This window comes from Babylonia areolata, chromosome 25 (assembly GCF_041734735.1).
Source record: "Babylonia areolata isolate BAREFJ2019XMU chromosome 25, ASM4173473v1, whole genome shotgun sequence".
NCBI classification, from domain to species: domain Eukaryota; kingdom Metazoa; phylum Mollusca; class Gastropoda; order Neogastropoda; family Buccinidae; genus Babylonia; species Babylonia areolata.
The window spans coordinates 30,880,403-30,899,100 of NC_134900.1; the positions used below are offsets into that span (position 1 = coordinate 30,880,403).

An 18,698-nucleotide genomic window follows, 5' to 3' on the forward strand; every position below is an offset into this window, starting at 1 on the left:
AGAACAGGAATCAGACCCTTGCCCTAGTCTTCATCAGTGGGTCATGCTAAGTATGTTAGATTAGATGTAATTCTATGGGGGGAATCCCCCTTTTTTTAATGTCAAACTAGATGTAGCATTGTGTGGCTAAAACCACCAAATGGGGATGTGAAAATGTTTCTGAATATGTTTGAATGACAACTTGGAAACTTAACAGCTTATTAACCCCTAGGCTGCCTACATGACAAGATAACTCGTCAGCTCAAGCATGTACACTTTGCTGCCACAATGACGAGATAACTTATCATCAAAATATTCTGGCTTTTCCCTGGTTAGCATTCAGTTCGTTGACTAAAATACTTGTAGTTTTAGTTTGAGGAATCTTTCTAGATTCTATTAATAGCTAGAAACACCATCTACGTCATGAGGCAGTCCTCATTTGAACGTTTTGGTTGGGTTACTGCCGCAGTGTTTACCCGGCTCCTCTCCTCGCTCGCTCAACATAATGTCAGACTGACGCCATGCTCAAGACATGTGATCGTGGTGAACTAAATCAACCAAGACTGCTTTCTTTAGCTGATGCTCAGAAAGAATTGAAGCGTAAATTCGAAAGAGAAGACAGTGAACATTTATAGGACGATTTGATAGAAAAGAAAGGGAGCAACCAAGAAAGTGGCAAAAATACGACTATGATTGAGTGATGCTGGCTGTACTGTGTACAGCTGTAGCAAACGACAGAAAAGTGACAGAATTATTAGCAGGACAAAGTGTGAGCGATTTTCTTGACACTCAGTCAACGAGGTCTGATGAGAACTGGATAAAGTGACCGTGTGAGAGGGGTGAAGAGGAGGGAGCTGGAGACTGAGGAGGCATGGCCTCACATCCATATTGTCACTTGTTGGAGTCACATTGCATTGTGTATTTGTCTTTTTTATATTTTTTATTGTGGTTGTTCTAGTATGATTTTGTATGTGCAGATATCCATTTGTCCAGAAGTACGATATTTTAGTGCAAATTACCGAATGTTTGTAATGAACAAGTTGAAAATGTGACAAAAAACAAAACACTGATTTCAAAACAACAGCATGTCACTAAAAATATATAAAATGGGAAAACATGTGTTTTGTATTCTTTAGTCATTTACCTTTCAGAAAATATATACTTTTATGGGTCTTTCTCCAAAGAGTACAGAATTTTTTGAAAATTTATACCCGTTCTGTGAAAAAACCCTGGCAAATAGATTTCACTTAAATCTTTATTTTCCTGGCAGCAAAAGTGTTAAAAGACCTGTGATTGGAGCATTTAACAAAATATTCTAGGTATAAAAATTAAGTGATGAGCTCAACATGAAATGGATAACAGTGTATCTACAGATAAGTAATTTGGTTTTGTTTTCAATATTTGCTTTATGTCAACACATTAAGACATTGTAAATAAAGTGAAAAACAAATGTCGAATTGCTCTTCTGTGTTTGTGTGTGTGCATACTGTGTCTCCATTGCACTAAAACATGATATTCTGGTTAATTTGATAAACAATGGTGTGTATTTTTCTGTATAAGCTTTTTCTCAAGTCAATGTTGCTCAATTCAAACCTCTTCACATACTTCAACAACCACATATTGTTTCACTGTAACTGACTGTATATTCTATGCTTGTTTTGCACAAGCCTTGGGTAGGCTCTCAAGACCTGACCAGTGTATTGGGTTTATGTGAGTCAGACATCTGCTCCTTTTTTTCCTTTTTGTTTTTTGCGAGCATATGTGTAGTGTTTCTGGATCAGCCAGAATGCCTAGACACTTCCTTGAAACTGAAAGTGTATTGAGTGATGCTGACAAACCACAAATACTCCAAATAATAAATCAAACATGTACAAGAATTACATGCAATGTCTCCACTGCATTCTTGTTTTATTTGCATTTCAGCATTCATTTACACAAGCAAAACACAAAAAAGCAAAACATGTGCACATATTGGAATCATATTGTCTATTTCTTCCTTGAAACTGAAAGTGTATTGAGTGATGCTGACAAACCACAAATACTCCAAATAATGAATCAAAACATGTACAAGAATTAAATGCAATGTCTCCACTGCATTCTGTTTTATTCGCATTTCAGCATTCATTTACGAGGGCAAAACACAAAAAAAGCAAAACATATGCACACATTGGAATCACATTGTCCATTTTCTAGATCATGATAACAGGTCAGGCAAATCAACCACAGGGAAAGCTGGAAATTTCATGCCCTTAAGACCGCAGTTGTAATCCCATCCCCCTCCTTTATCAGAGTTTTTCTGAAACAAATGTTCACATTAATTTATTTAGTTGCCATATTTCACTGACTACAAGGTGCTGTGGATTATAAGGCATGTCTTCAATTTTTCTTTACATTCTGTTTTTAAGAAAACAAAGTGCAACATATTATAATAATAGTAATAATGAAATATCATATTACGGTTATCATAACATATCATAAGGCATGCATCAAAATTTTAAACAAAAAGTCAAGCATTCATGTTTTTTTTTGTTTTTTTTAAATCTGTTAATAATATGATAGTTATACGGTTACATATGAAAATTAATGCTTCACATGTACTGACATACAATATAATGCAAGGTGTTCAGTTTTCTGCACATATTACATAATACAAAAGCAATTTCTTTTTAAAGTCATAGAAAACCAGATCCATTATATGTGTTATATTTTTCTATGAATATAGTAGCTTTGTTTCCGTATATTTATAAACATGTTTTTGACGTTGATCTACTATGACTGATTTTTTCATTTCTGAAGAAAATCTTTGCTCATAAATTTTTATTCTTATTGGGTTCACTCCCCACATGTGGAAGGTAGCACTGTTTTACATGGTTACCAGCAGCATAGCAGAGAACCCCGATCTGCCCTAACTACAAGCACAACAGCGTGACACATGAAGAGAAAACAACAATATCAAAGGAGTCGCTCACCCCCCCATTTGAGATTCCACCACCACAACAGGCTTTTGGCTTTCCACACTGTGCAAAGTGGACGCCAGCTGACCAAGGGAGGACACAGGTCCTGATGTGGATGGGGACATTCGGCCTCTAACTGAAAACAGCAAAACACATGTGTGTGTATTATCCTTTCTTGTATTGTGTCAGCTGGTTTCAGTTCTAAGGAGATGGAATGATCCACATATATATGCCACACAACATCTGCTTTCACACACACATACATACACAACAGGAAGCAGATGCCTGACATATGCTTAGATCTAATTACGCTGGTAAGTCTTTGAGAGTCTATCAAATAATAAAATATCTATCTATCTAACTGTGTATCTATCTATCTGTGCATCTATCTGTCTGTGTATGTGTGTGTGTGGGAGGGGGGGGGAACAGCATAAAAAAAGAAGAAATTTACAAAGTGAACAAATGGGTAATAAAAATAGAACAATATGAAAGATACACACACACACACACAATGACATATACACAAAAGACACACTATGGCAAGAAACCAAAGTGAAATCATGATGAAAATAAGCCTCGACTCAAGTTTGTTTTGATTCCATTCATACTGAGCCATGGTCTGCATAAATAAAATATCCTTGTTCAAACAAACGGAGTACGACTGCTTACATGGCAGCACAGGCTTGGCTTGCAAGGTCAACCCGTAAACCAATGCAGTGTTCTGTGCTGAGCATTAATGATGAGGACTGAAGTGAACTGTACTGTATTCAACTTCCTCTTCTTTATTCAAGGACCACAACTCCCATGTTCACTTGTATACATGACTGGGCTTTTACGTGTATGACAGTTTGTATCCCCAATATGTAGGCAGACATATCCCATTTTCCAGGGTGCATGCTGGGTATGTTTTTGTTTCCATAAACGATGGGCGCAACAGCTGAGTGGTGAAAGCGCTGGACTTTCAATCTGAGGCCCAGAGGGTCCCGGGTTTGAATCTTGGTGACAGCGCCTGGTGGGTAAAGGGTGGATATTTTTCCAATCTCCCAGGTCAACATATGTGTAGACCTGCTACTGTGCTAGTGCCTGAACCCCCTTCGTGTGTATACTCAAGCAGAAGATCAAATATGCACGTTCAAGATCCTGTAATACATGTCAGTGTTCTGTGAGTTATGGAAACAAGAAATACCCAGCATGCACACCCCTGAAAGCAGAGTATGGCTGCCTACATGACGGGGTAACAACGATCATACACATAAAAAGCCCACTCGTATACATACGAGTGAACATGGGAGTTGCAGCCCATGAACAGAGATGAAGTTTCCATAAACCACTTAACGCTGGCATGGGTTATGGGATCTTTAACTTTTTTTAACATGTATATTTTATCTTCTGCATGCGTATACACACAAAGGGGCTTCAGGCAATAACAGGTCTACACATCTGTTAGCGTGGGAGATCAGGAAAATCCCCACCCTTTACCCATCAGGTGCTGTGACTGGGATTCCCACCAAGGACCCTCAGATTTGAAGTCCAATGCTTCAAACATTCAGCTGTTGCACCCTGCCACTGTACTCAACTGAACTGTATAATTCAGTATTTACCTTTTGTAAACTGCTGGACTGATATCTATGAAATATTGTGTGCAGATCTGCATCATGGTCAGTTTCAAACAAACAAACAAAAAAACGACCAGCTGCTGTGGCAAAATGGTTAGTTTCTCAGACCGACAACTGGGAGCACAAGTGTTCTGGCCCATCAATCTCCAGAGCTGATTTTCTTCTTGGGTTTACTAACCATACATGTGGCAGGTAATACTGGGTTACACGGTTACCAGTACCAGGAAAACCTCTGATCGGACTTATAAAAAATTAAATGCCACAGGTGTTCTGCATGCCCTAGATACACCTTAGCAGTAAACAATCTTCCAAGGAAGTGGTAGGGCTCACAGAAAAGTTTTTCTGTGGGCAGGTTCACAATATATCCTCAAAATGACCGGTGCAGTACTCACACAAGGCATTACTGGAGAATGGTTCCATACTTCAGTTAAAGAAAAGAGATGTATGTTGGTATGACCTCATAACAAGAACCAATGGCCTTGCTAAAACAATCCTCCAGTGGACTGTGGACTGTTGGGGGAGGAATGCAGAGAGGAAGATAAAAAAATAAAATAATAAAGGACTGACACTGGGGAAACCATCTGCAGAGACTCAGGCTTTGACATACATACACCTAACAGCGATGGAGGAATCTGGTGTACAATTGAACACTGTCAACAAAACCAACTCACCCCCTAATGTCAGACCATTTTTATCCACACAGATGGCACCCTGCATTCCTGGTGCACGGCAGCTGCAACAAGACAATGACAATATACATTATAATCATTCTAACTTCTGGGGCAGTTTGCTGTTTCCTTTTCATTCCTACCTGGCCTACTATCAACCATCACAATATGTGCACAGTACACTACAGGTACATCCAGACTTCTTCAGATTCATGAGCAATACAATATTTTAACAAATTATTCACCAGGGTGGAATGGTGGGAAATGGCTTGTAATGTATTTTATCTGTTATTACGACTTACTTTTTAAAAAGACTAAAAGCTGCACACTCCACCTGTGATTCTACATGTCCTATCATCCATGGGTCTATGTGTTCTGTGGAATTCAAACTGGGACAGTTTCTACCTGACAATTATATGCTGCTTATAACATGATAATGTAAATAAATTTGTGATGTTCTAATTACATCCAGGTAATGCATACATGTTCATCTACTGTTTGAACAAGTTTTTGTGAAAACCATCTGCAGTCATTCTGCAGTTTCTTATGGAAACCACTGCAATGGACCAAACTTCACGCTTTGTGATCAACCAAGTCAAGTGTTTCAAGTTTGAAAAAAACAACAAAAAAAAACCAAGTTCACTGTACTGACTAAAATCATGAAAGATGACTCCATTGTAAACATAAAATCCTCTATAAGGCATGGCTAGGAGTTCTGTGATCCATTGGTCAACTAGTTGCTCCAGGCAACAATGCAGCAGTTTCAATGCATCGAAGTTACCCTAATCGTACCAAGATTACTGTAAATTTCATTCTGCTATTCCTCTGCAGTTCTGCCTTTGCAAAACTCTTCCCTGAAAAGAATATATCTTTATGCCTGTGTAGTTGTCGTTTGTAGTTTTGAATATCAGGTGGGACTGGAGATCTTAATGAAATCCAATGAAAACTTTTGTTTTTATCCATCCATTGTCGGTTGTACATTTGCATTTTCCTATTTTAGTATCATACGGACATGATTATAACGATAATTTTCGCGCACAGCTGTAGCGATTTTACCACCAGCAGATGTTTAGACCCACTTTCCCAGGTTTTCGGCTGTTTTTCGAGGGCTATACTTAATTTTGTTAGAAATCCAATCGGTGCACTATTGATGATGTGCAGTTGTCTTCCAGGTCCAAAATATCGTCTGCAAGTGCAAAGAAGTGTTCTTTCGGTACTGGTCTCAGAACTGAAGAAAAAAAAAAGGAAATTACAAAAGTTTTATCACAGTTCATATACAAGAGTGAGCTTCTCAGCACTATAAATATAATTATTTGTCGTCAGAGAACTTGAAGTGAATTGTCACTCCTGTCATAAATAATAATAATAAAACTGCTTTCTTGCAAGCTCGGGTGCTTCGCATGAATATGACGAAATGAACGGCATTCTGATGTCAAAGTTGTATGGGGGTGGGCCGAAGAATGAATATTGAAGTAATAAACGATTTCATTACATTTCGTCCAGCTGTCTTTCTATTGCTCTCTCCATTTCGCAGTCACCGGACTCAGCTGATCAGCTGCCAAGCAGACGGTTCTCGCACGTTCACCGATGTCACGTGGTGTTTTGATTCGTGCCAAGAGAAAATTAGATGTATTGGCTATACATGCAGCAGCCGTAAGAAGACGTCGACACAACAGACCAAAAACAGACTATTGGATCAAATAAATACGTTATGTGTGAAAATAATGCAACGATAAATAGATCTATTGCTTAAAGGTATTGGGGAGAGATCAGGACCTGAGCCAATCGATCTGTTGAGACAATGTCATGGGTTTTTTTTGTTTTTGTTTTTTTTCTGCCTGGAAGGTCGGAGTTCATTTTCCTTTCAGCGTTTCCTCATTCCACCTAAGAAAAAACAAACATGCTATTAAAAAAAAAACAAACCAACACACATACACACACACACACAAAAAAAAACACAAAAACCCAAACCACACACACACACACATAATTACATATATATATTGAAAAACTACTGAGGCAAACTGCAGTTTAAGGATGGGTCTGACACAACTTCCAGTGGTCTACTCTCCATGCAGTCTCACTAGAAGGCAGTCAAATCAAATGCCACATTTTCAAGCTCTGCCATGGCCTTACCTCCACAAACTGCATGTGCATATTGTACCCCATCTGCAGAAAAGAAATCATTGCCAGTCACACCCAGATGCATATAATGTCTCTGCAAAGACCTTGTCATAGTCAACTTTGGTGCACTCAGCATCATCGATGAAGTGATTCTTCTGGACATTGTAGAGTGTTGTGGCAGCTTTTCTGGTGCATCTGTTCCATTCAATCTGTGGGGAGAGGTAACCCATGCTTATGTAAACCAGGTTTTGGAATGTGTGCACCATTTCCAGCTGATGGTGGTCTGTCCACAACCAGCTTCTTCTTCTGCATTCACTCGTATGCACACGAGTGGGCTTTTACATGTATGACCGTTTTTACCCCGCCATGTAGGCAGCCATACTCCGTTTTCGGGGGTGTGCATGCTGGGTATGTTCTTGTTTCCATAACCCACCGAACGCCGACATGGATTACAGGATCTTTAACGTGCATATTTGATCATCTGCTTGCATATACACGCGAAGGGGGTTCAGGCACTAGCAGGTCTGCACATATGTTGACCTGGGAGATCGTTAAATCTCCACCCTTTACCCACCAGGCGCCGTCACCGTGATTCGAACCCGGGATCCTCAGATTGACAGTCCAATGCTTTAACCACTCGGCTATTGTGCCAGTCGTCCACAACCAGCATCTTGCTTTTACTTCGGACTGATGGCAGGCCATAAGTCTGTATGCTGCAGTGGACTGGCTCCACTGTTTTAGGTCTTCTGAGTGCTGTGTGAGTGCTAGAACTGGGTTGTTAGCAAAGAGGTCTTGTAAGTATTTTTGGATTTGGCCGAGTCTCAGAAAGTTGCAATTTGATCTGCTGTGTAGGTAGGTACCTTGTACCATCGAAGGCCTAACCAAAAGCATTTCTCAACACTGAAGATGTCAAGCAGTGTGGGGGCCACAGCACATCCCTACTTCATTCCACCACAGATGCTGACCAGGTCAGAGAACCATAATATGGACACTCATCGAGTTCGTGATGCAGAGCAGCATGGTTGGGCAACATTTTTTTTGTCCTGGCCAAGATCTGAATGAGGCCATTTCTGATGACAAGGCCAATGGTCTTTCACAAACTGATGAAGGTAACATACAGGTTTCCTCTCTTCCATGCTCTTTTCCTTAATTAGGTTGCCCGAGTGAGAAAATTATGTCCATGGTGGATCTCTTGGCTCTGGACCCACTGTGACCTTCTGCAAGAACTTTTGAACGAAAGGACAATTCATGCAGACTTTCTACATTATAATGAGAAACCTGATGCCTAAATGGTTCCTAACTTGCTCCTATAAACTTTCGTTCACTCTCTTCACGATTTCTTTTGAGAAAAAAAAAATCTTAGTATTTTTATGCCAGCAATAATTGTGCATCCTTTTTAAAAGAGAACTGGGATTTTAGAATTGAGAATATCAAAAGTTATTCATTCAGGGGATAAAGAGATCTTAAGTTTATAGGAAAAATGCACATTGTAAAAAAAACCCCACTAGTTTCCTGAATAATTCACAAAATTCAGGCTTTCATATTTCAGAAAAGGTTTTCATCAAGATCAATACAATGCTCTATAGATTTTTCTGGCATAAACAGAACTGCAGCAGAAAAAGCTTACAAGAAAGTTAAAGTAAGTGTTGTATAATGTGGTTTTGAACAGTAGGGTTTTAAGATGACAGACGTTAGACAAATGTTACCAATATTCCTTTTGCAGTGGATGGCACGTCTTTGTAATGCAGGACAACACGGGTTTATATGTCCTGAAATACTTGCAAATTTTAGTGCATTCAATTTGTGTGTTTTTCGCAAATGTAAAAAGTACTGCATTTAAGTATATATATCTGGTTAATTCCCAATTTTGGAAATCTGTTTTGTAAACGTGGTTAGATCTTGAAAAGCAAGCCTGTGGAACACCTTATTCAAACCTATTATGGAATAATAGACACACAAAATATCAGGGAAATGTTTTCCTGACCAGGTGAGAGGTGGGATAATACATGTAAAAGATGGTTTGTGCTCATGGTATTTTGACCTGTAATGAAATATGTATGGAAATTGGAAAGTCCCCAGCAAGAGTATAACTTTAAGAGTGAAATGTTGTTTGTGGTTGTTGCTGCTGTTCGACAGTTCAACTCTAGAACTAATGAACGAGAGCAGTTTGATGCTGACATGTCGAATATGCCTCCTTACAGTGGTAAGAAATTATTCACTTGTAAAGACTTCAGATCAGTTTTGTGTTCTAATAACTACACTGTACCATAAACCATCAGGTTCTGGAGTAACAAATTTGGTGTTGAATATTATATATTCATGTATTGTTCTCAAGCAGCTGCAGAAATGGTTGGACACATCTGATCATCTCACATAAAATGATAATTTAGAGTATCCAATAAGTACTGACATCCAACTTTTCTTTTTGACCTTGCATAATCAACTGAGGTCTGGTACAATCCTGGAAAAGTGTACTTTTGATGATCATTGATTGATGAAAACTTGTGATCTTAATTTCACACAGAGAAAGGTGCTGTGACAAAGAAATAATACAAGACACCACAAAGAACACATGAGCCAAACCCCTCTGCACTGTAAACAACCAGAGTTTGCAAACAATTCATCAGTAACACTTTCCTTTATTGCATGAATGTCCACCCTTTCTGACATAGTGTTATGACACATCTAGACCTTGCTTAAAATGCTGAGAAAAAAACCAATCCCTGCCTGATATTATGGATGTCCAGTCAATGCTTCTTTCTAGCTCTCCAGTTCACACAGTATCACATCTGAAAATCATTTCTCAAATTATTCATTCTTAGTGAAGCATTTATGCATCTTAAGCTGGATAAGAGGTACATACTTACTTATTGCTGAAACATTGAAAAATATTAACAAGGTAGGTCAAGTGTTCTACAGCAAACTGAACTGTACAACATGCTAGTGACGATAGATGGTGTCAGAAAATACCTGGAAATAAGTTTCTCCCCCTTCTCCAAAACATTGTAATCTCACCGATGGACATGCACCATGCACATTTCCCACACATTTCAATGAACAGACATTCATGTACAAGTGATTAAAAGACTTGCTGGTGACCAGATTCACTTACATCAATAAATTATCATTAAAAATATGGACAAGAACTAGGATTTTTAGGCTAATCCTACAAGAGAGCTAATCCTGCTCATGCACATATGAAGGCAGCACTATTTATCAGTGAAATAGTCTACTGCTTTTTCACACAGCCTGGTTTACCCCATTTCTGATCACTGCTCACCGAGTGTTTCAACCGTTCCCAAAAATCAGAAACCCAAACATGGAAGGTTATCCCACTGATCAGCATGTGTTTCAAACATTGCATATGGCAGTTGGCACTAATAATATGGTTGCGTGTGTGCGTGTTGGTGGGGGGGTTGGGTGGGGGGTATGTAAAGGACCTTGTGAAGACTTAACCAGCCAAAAATGGGATCTGGGGCTGCTTTAGGCAGCAGAAGGCAGAATTGAGCACAAGACCCAACTGCCATCATTTAAGATGCTCTGCACAGAATGGACCCACCCCTACCACAGAAGGAATTTTTCTCTTCTGAAATTCTGTTTGATATAACAAACATTTACTGAACATACTGAGTGTCACACTGAAGAGAAATCCACACAAAAAATAAAGTTATCAATCAGGATGCAGCTCGGTTGTTTTGGCAGACATTCGTTCACATTCTGGCCTCGCTAAAAACAGTTAACCCTGATCATTCACATTCCCAGCCTCTCCTGTTAAAACTTTGTATTCCAATAGTGCAGCTGTACAGTAGTTTTAGTAGACCAGCGCTACAACAGCTGAGTGCACTGTCAAAGCCATACTTCATACACAAAACGCGCAGTGTCATCAATAACACGCTCAATCCCCTTGAGAACACTGACAAAGCAGAGGCTAAAGCCAACTAGTTAAAAGCACCAAGTAATTGAGAAAGCGAAACTGAACGTGCTCACTGCAGTACGTAAATATCCATACTTTGTCAAAGGTAAGCAAACGGGTGTTATAGATAAATCAGTACTCGGGGTACTGTATTAAGTGGCCTGACAACCTACACATGCGCAACGCCGCACCTTGTGTCGTTCTATGGAGTTAACCTCATGGGACAGAAACATACACTGTATTTGTCAAGCTGCAATCTTAGTTTGCTGCCAATGTATGAATTGACCATCAGGCCCTTTGTGCACTTTTCTTTTTTTTCTTCAATTATCAGAATTTTCAACTTTTAACATCCACTATCAGAAAGCAACAAGCACAAGGGACTGACATGATTAATTCCAATCACAATAACCTATTAACTGTTGCACACACTAAAAAATTTTTTTTTTAAATAATAAAAAAAAACCTGACATAAAACGGCACTAAACATATTGATTGTCATTTTGGGAGCAAGTGTGTGAATATGAGAGAGAAACAAAACACCACAGCAGACAGAAAGAGAAACTGCAATATCACATGGCCCAAGGCTTGGACTTTCAGTAATACACAGCCTTTTCTAGCAGCTGTGCCAAAACCAACCAAACCAGTTCTGGAGTTCTAAAAAATTTTTTTTAATGTTGCGGGCACACACACGCACGTAATGTTATGGCTATGTGTGTGTGTGCACACATGTGAATGCGTTCATACAAACAAATGAGCCTTCACCAGGCGAACCACACAAGGTCACATCAGGCTGAAAACATCAACAACATTGATCCTGTAAATTCTGAAGAAGAAGAAAACCCTGGAAAAGAACATTAGGCAGAAGTGCAGTCAAATTCATGCACATAAACCTTGGATGTGCCTCTTAACGTTGACCTGAGATAGTTTGCATGTCTGGGAGAACCTAAAGAAAATTAGCCACCCCGGCTCCTCCTCTAAACTCAATCTAAATTCTGAAAAAAAAATGCATGTCTACCCCAAAGTCTTCTAATCATGCGAGATGCTTCTCTATCCCAGGTTATTGCGTTTTTTCCTGAAACTAGTGAAAGCCTGGCAGCTCCATTTTTTTTGGTTTTGTTTTGTTTGTTTCTTTTTCCAGAGGGGTGTGTGTGGGAGGAGGGGTGGGGGTTGGGGGGGGGGCATCTTCATCAGTCTCACACATTCACTTGTGACAACTTGCCATCTTTTGCGGTCAGCACACATTCTCTTTACTTTGGCTCTAATGTAGTCAGTTATGGACTGGAGCGCATGTGCACACTGTTCTAGTAACAACTTCCCATCCACTATCAGGTTTGTCCACCCGTGAAAAAAGGTGCCCCCATGTGTGTGTTTTTTTTTTTTTCTGCAACATGTGATCCACAGTTCTAACATCCAGAATTCTCTATTTTTATAATTTTCCATGACAAATATGGCTATTCCAGAACAGGGGTGGGGGCGGGGTGTTGTATGGTTACAGTAGCAAAAACAGGAGTTGTCATTAAAGGCATGAAGCTGACAGCTTTGTCAGCTGTTCTCAGCTGCTAACTCTCCATGAAGAATTGAAGCCTAAAACAAGAGAAGAAAGAAAACAAACACAACTTTTGTTTTGAAACACTTTAATAATCATTATGAACTAATACTGCCCATGGTTTGCATCTACAGCCTAGTTCTAATACAGGTCTCTAAGAACCTCACACACACCGCTTATACACACACACACACACGTATACAATAATCAACAGCTGCACACTTGTATTTCATTTGTCATTTTGTGTAACCATGTATCAAAGTACTGAGTTTTCCACAGGCACCGTTATCATTCTCTCCTCCTGTTAATTCTTTATAAAAGAACCCACGGAAGAAAAAGATTTAAATAACACAGGAGAAACATGGTAAAAACTACTCATGGCATGTGATAAAACCTTAACTCCCTGTTATGAATCTCAACCATGACAGCTCTTTGTACAACTAAGGATCATTGCATGACTCAAACCAATCTGAATAAAACTTTTTAAAAAAAAAGAAGAAAAAGAAAAAACCCATAAAAGTTATTATTTTTCATCATTACCGTTCTGTACAAAGAAATGCAATGAGAAGAATAAACTTGGGGGTGGGGGTGAGGGGGGTTTGAAGGTGAATACTCCAAAAGCAAAGAGGAATAATGTGATCGTTCTTCCAGGCTTTCCCAGAACGCACACATCACAACACAGAGAGCTTGGAACAACAGGAACAGCGGCGTGGAGGCTGGGGACCCAGACAGACGGACAGGTCACACATTGATGCTGATGTGACGCAGCACCTGAACCTCGGCGGGGTTGTGGTGGGCGCTGAACAAACTGTAGCAGTTGTCTGTCGATAATGTCTGAAGGAACTCTGTCAGGTACGCCTGGAGAACAATAAAGATCATGTTGACACTTGCAGGATTGTCACAGATGTGACCCAAAGTCTAATTTTTTTCCCCAAACAAGACTGTTTTCTAAACTAAACTGAATTATTAAAAAAAAACCAAAAAAAACAACTTCACCTGCTTACTCTGCTGGCTTAAGAAATTTGTTGGATATCTCAGTATCGTTCGATTTCCAAAACATTTGTTTATTTGAAATGCATTAGGCTCTTAGATGAATGTTTTTATTTTTATTATATGCTTGCTTTGTGCTGAAAGGTACTGATCAAAGGTTGCTGAAATTCCAAGACTTTTCCAGACTCTAAATGGCGGAATGTAAGTTTCCCTTGATTTTTCCAGCCCAGGAAATGGTTCTCTTTTTTTTCTTCTTTTTTTTTTGCAAGACTTTTCCAGCTCTGGCAATGGTTCTCTCATATTTCAAAGACTTTTCCAGCCCTGGGAATGGTTCTCCCACATTTCCGAGAATTTTCCAGCCCTGGAAATGGTTCTCTCACATTTCCAAGACTTTTCCGCCATGGCAATGATCCTCTCACATTTCTAAAACTTTTCCAGCCATAGCAATGATTCTCTCACATTTCCATGACTTTTCGAGCCTTCTATGACTCTGAACAAACACTGACGTTGCAGGTTAAGACCAGACACAGAAGGACTTGATGACAGAACACAATATGAAACACAGTGAAGTTCCACCCCCTTACCTGCAGATTCACCTGGTTGATGGGGTCACTGGCCGTGTCCGGATCCTCATCATCGTCGTCCTCCTCCAGCCCCATGGCTGCAAAAAGTACTAATAATCAACAAATGAAATATCTGCAATCGTAATAACAGTGACAGCAATAATGTCACAGGATTTTGACCCTATTACCCCAGAGTGCCTGCTGAACACATGCTTACAATGGGTGCAGCCACTGTTGTTTACACAAACGAGATTCTCGCGAGAGTCACTGCATTGTTTTTACCACTACTTGCTGAACATTCTGAACTTTTCAGGGTCCGATTTTTTGGTTTAGTTCTGCAAAAGTTCTGAATTTTGAAAGATGCGAGATGAGTTTGATGACTGCTGAGAGCTCTGGCGTAATCTGAGCGATTCTGAAGATGATTTTCAACCCTTTAATGATTTCTGCGTGAGAATCTTGTAAAAACTGATTGTACTGAGTAACCTAGATATCGACGGACCGAGTTTAGTTGTTAATGAAAGTGAAGTCAGTACTTGAGTGTGAATCGATCACTGGACCTCCAAAATCAATACTGTCAGCAGCTGATTTCACTGATGTTCATTGGCGTTCTGCACAATCTTCTTGATTGTGCTAGTTCAATGGATCATATTTCTATTTTCATTATGGCGAAGACATATATATATATCTTAGGTAGGTTTGTTGGTTTTTGTTATTATAATACACACCATCATAATTGCCAGCAAATTCTTCTAGGAGGTTGGCCAGGGTCTGATTAGAAGCCTCATCTGTTTCAAAGTCGTCATCTGCGTCAATGCCGTTCTGCAAAGAAGGTACAGCTTCATCTTCAGCACACACAATACACCAAATCAAAGGACAATCTTTCTTTTTCTTTAAAAAAAAAAAAAGTCATTTAAATTTTTTTGTGGTCATTTCACAGCTGAAATAAATGGATATGTGTGTTGATAAGGCCACACAAGATTCTGTTTTGATGTTGTTGTTGTCATTTTATAGTTGAAATAAAGGGATATGTAGAAAGAAAGCAGACATGACATGACACATGGGAAATAAAGGAATACGACTGGGTGACACATGACACTAGCAAACGTAACTTGCAGCTTCTTTAAAACCCCAAAGCATGCATTATTTTAACAAATGGAACTCCATTTTTCCAAAACCCCAAACATGCATTATTTTAGCAAACAAAACCCCACTTCTTCAACCCCCCCCCCCCCCCCCCCCCCCCCCCAGACAGGCATGCATTATCTTTGCAAATGAAACCCCTCTTCTTCAAAAACCTAACCACTGGATAAGAGGTACATACTTACTTATTGCTGAAACATTGAAAAATATTAACAAGGTACCAAAATCCCACTTCTTCAAAACCCCAAACATGCATTATTTTAGCAAACAAAGAAGCCCCACTTCTTCGTCTTCATCTTCCTCGTCCTCCTCCTCAGCGTCAGCCTCTTGTTTGGCGAGGGCGGTTTCTATTTGGTGGGACAGTTCGTTGATGAGCAGCTTGTACATCTTCACCAGGGCTGGGATCTCCGTCCATTGCTCTGGTGCTGTACACACACACACACACACCCACATACACAGGGTGACCATCAGTATCACACCGTTTACAAAATGTCAAGACAAGGAACCATTCTGATACACATTCTTCTTTTTCTTATTTCTACTGATACTTATGTAGCGCTTGTCTTTGGTCAGAGACCAAGCTCCAAGCTCTTTACATGTGTACAGCGAGTCATTCGCACAACAGGCTACCTACCTGAATATAGCCAACTGACAGCTGCCAACAGGTGCTAATCATTCTTTTCCCATGTCATTCAATCAGGCTTCAGTCATGTGTGTGTATGCACACACATACATGCAAATAAGAGTTGATTTTACTAAAAAATTTGCCAGCGACAACTTTCTTGTTGCCATGGGCTCTTTTGCGTGCACAAAGTGAATGCTGCGCGTGGGACCAAAGTTATCTTCTTAACAAAATGACTAGTACCCAGACCACTGCTCAAGATCTAAAGATCTCAGTTTGTATATGGGACATAAACCCATGCACACTTGCTTCCTGGCACACGACCACTAAGCCACCACTCCAAAAGTGCATACTCCATCTTTTACATGTACCTCCCTTGAAAGTGCCCACTCCAGTGAACCACAATAACTTACACTCTTTGGCCTTGGATCGGGTGCGAATTCCTGAGGACGTGGAGGATACGGGCTCTCCCTGTACAATGATGTTGTGGAATCGTGGGTCGTTGGTCATGATGGCGTGACGAAGCAGCTTGGCCAGGGCAAGGGCACTGCAATGAACAACAGAAACATGATTCAGAAAACAACATCCCAGAGGTGCAATATTGTTTTAAACAAGATGACTGGAAAGAACTGAACTTTTCCTATTTTTATGTCAAATTTGGTGTCAACCGACAAAGTATTTGCAGAGAAAACGGCAATGTTAAAGTTTACCACGGACACACAGACACATACACACAACTGAACACCGGGTTAAAACATAGACTCACTTTGTTTACACAAGTGAGTCAAAAAGAAAAAGAAGAGGGGAATGGAGTAGGAAGGCAGAAGAAGCAGACAATAGTAGGTGGAGGTCAGGGAGGGGGTGGGGGGTGGGGGGGGGGGAGAATCAAGCCAGAAACAAAAGGAGAGCACTGGAAATGAGGAAACTCCTGGCACACAATTTCTAGGTGGGGATACTATTCAAACTGAAAGAGCCACCCGCACAGGCGTCCCACAGAGGGGGAAGGGCGTGTGGGGAGAGATGTTGGGTGTGTGTGTGGGGGGGGGACTGTGGAGAGAGAGAGAGAGAGAGGGACCAAGTGACCGACCTGACTTTGCGCTCGTAGCTGCCGAAGAAGAGGTGCTGCCTGGAGCACCACTCGGTGAGCACAAACTCCAGGGCAGGCTTCCCCGTGGGGCCCGGCACACTGGTGAGGAACTCCAGCACCGCCTCCAGCTGCAGGTTGATCAGGTGGGCAAACACCATCAGCAGGCTCTGCACCAAGCCAGAGAGTCAGAACCAAGGGGGGTGGGGGTGGGTGCTGGGGGAGAAAAAACAGGAGAAAGAGAAGAAGCAGGAGAGAAAAGAGAGAGGGGGAGAGAGAGACAAGAGTGAAAGAGACAGGGAGAGAAGCATGAGAGGGAAAGCGGAAAGAATCCATGAGAGAAAAAAAAAAAACGGAAGAGTGAATGAGAACCAATGGAAACCATTCAATAGAAAAATTTACTTTGAAATGTAAGCAAATACATTTGCAGTCGGGTGCAAAAAAAAAAGGTGGCGCTCTTACTGTATTGATGTACTCTCTCTATGGGAAGAGCAGCCTGAGCTTCACAAACAGAGAAATCTGTTGTAACGAAAGAGTAAAACTCTTCTTCTTCTTCTTCGTTCGTGGGCTGCAACTCCCATGTTCACTCTTACGTACATGAGCTTTTATGTGTATGACAGTTTTTATACCGCCATGTAGGCAGCCATACTCCATTCTAGGGGGCAGAGTAAAAAAACAACAACATCACAACAGAATCCTCTCAGCAGTACCTGCATGACAGACAGGGTCTCCGTCTGCTGCATCTTGCTCAGCACGCTGCGCAGGATCAGGTCCACATTGTCGCCCAGTGAGGGCCCGCAGCGCCCGATCACCACGGCCACCAGCCGGCCCACAAAGCTGGCCGTGTACTCCGAGGTCTTGGGGTCCAGCATCTTGTTGATCACCTGCACCAGGTAGTGCACCCCGTTGTTGCCTGATGGTGGTGGAGAGAAGAAAAAAAAAAAAAAAAAAGAGAGAGAAAATAAGTCACCATTACCTGACAAAATGTTCACAACTCGTTGTGAACTCTTCGCCTGAGCTTTGCCTGGTGAGTGCCTTTCAACAGTTTTACAAACCCGCATCAAAATCGGTTTCATTTAAATGGTTTCCTCCTTCCTACATATGTATAAACTTCAAAGGGAACTAACTTCTACATTACTTTAGGCTGTGTTCTTATATGTTCGAGGCGTAAACCAGTCAATTACAGTATATTTTCTGCATTTTTACGCATCAGTATGGCTAAACGTCAGAGGTTCACAGCGCAATAAGTTCAGGATGAAATATTTATGGACTCTGGTAGTGATTATGACCGAGATACGGATAAATCTGCATTGAATTGATCAGACAGACGTGCATACTCACACAAGAGTATTTACACTCACAATATCAACAACAAAAATTTAAAAAAGGAGACTGCCCTTCTGGATCTGTTATATAAACAATATTCATTGTAAAAGGCAAAATCAATCTACTCAGCTTCATTTGGAGTCCATGATGATCACCTTTACAGACTTTAATGC

At 40.5% G+C, this 18,698-nt stretch overlaps 2 protein-coding genes across 2 annotated transcripts in view; both read right to left on the reverse strand.

Moving 5' to 3' along the window:
* Positions 1 to 2,047: 2,047 nt before the first annotated feature.
* LOC143299721 (ragulator complex protein LAMTOR5-like) lies at positions 2,048 to 6,841 on the reverse strand. The gene is made up of 4 exons (XM_076613098.1): positions 6,710 to 6,841; positions 5,221 to 5,282; positions 2,949 to 3,069; positions 2,048 to 2,275 (listed from the first exon to the last, which is right to left on the reverse strand). The coding sequence occupies exons 1-4, from the start codon at positions 6,742 to 6,744 to the stop codon at positions 2,221 to 2,223; spliced, it is 273 nt and encodes a 90-aa protein (XP_076469213.1). The 5' UTR covers positions 6,745 to 6,841; the 3' UTR covers positions 2,048 to 2,220.
* Positions 6,842 to 9,964: 3,123 nt separating this feature from the next.
* LOC143299462 (importin-9-like) overlaps positions 9,965 to 18,698 on the reverse strand; it is a 30,289-nt gene continuing 21,555 nt past the window's right edge. Inside the window, exons 19-25 of the mRNA XM_076612679.1 lie at positions 17,910 to 18,112; positions 17,203 to 17,369; positions 16,529 to 16,662; positions 15,776 to 15,918; positions 15,079 to 15,172; positions 14,375 to 14,451; positions 9,965 to 13,658 (exon numbers count right to left, since the gene is read on the reverse strand). Coding sequence (XP_076468794.1) covers positions 13,542 to 13,658; positions 14,375 to 14,451; positions 15,079 to 15,172; positions 15,776 to 15,918; positions 16,529 to 16,662; positions 17,203 to 17,369; positions 17,910 to 18,112 — 935 coding nt within the window. The 3' untranslated portion in view covers positions 9,965 to 13,541. The remainder of the gene's footprint in view (positions 13,659 to 14,374; positions 14,452 to 15,078; positions 15,173 to 15,775; positions 15,919 to 16,528; positions 16,663 to 17,202; positions 17,370 to 17,909; positions 18,113 to 18,698) is intronic.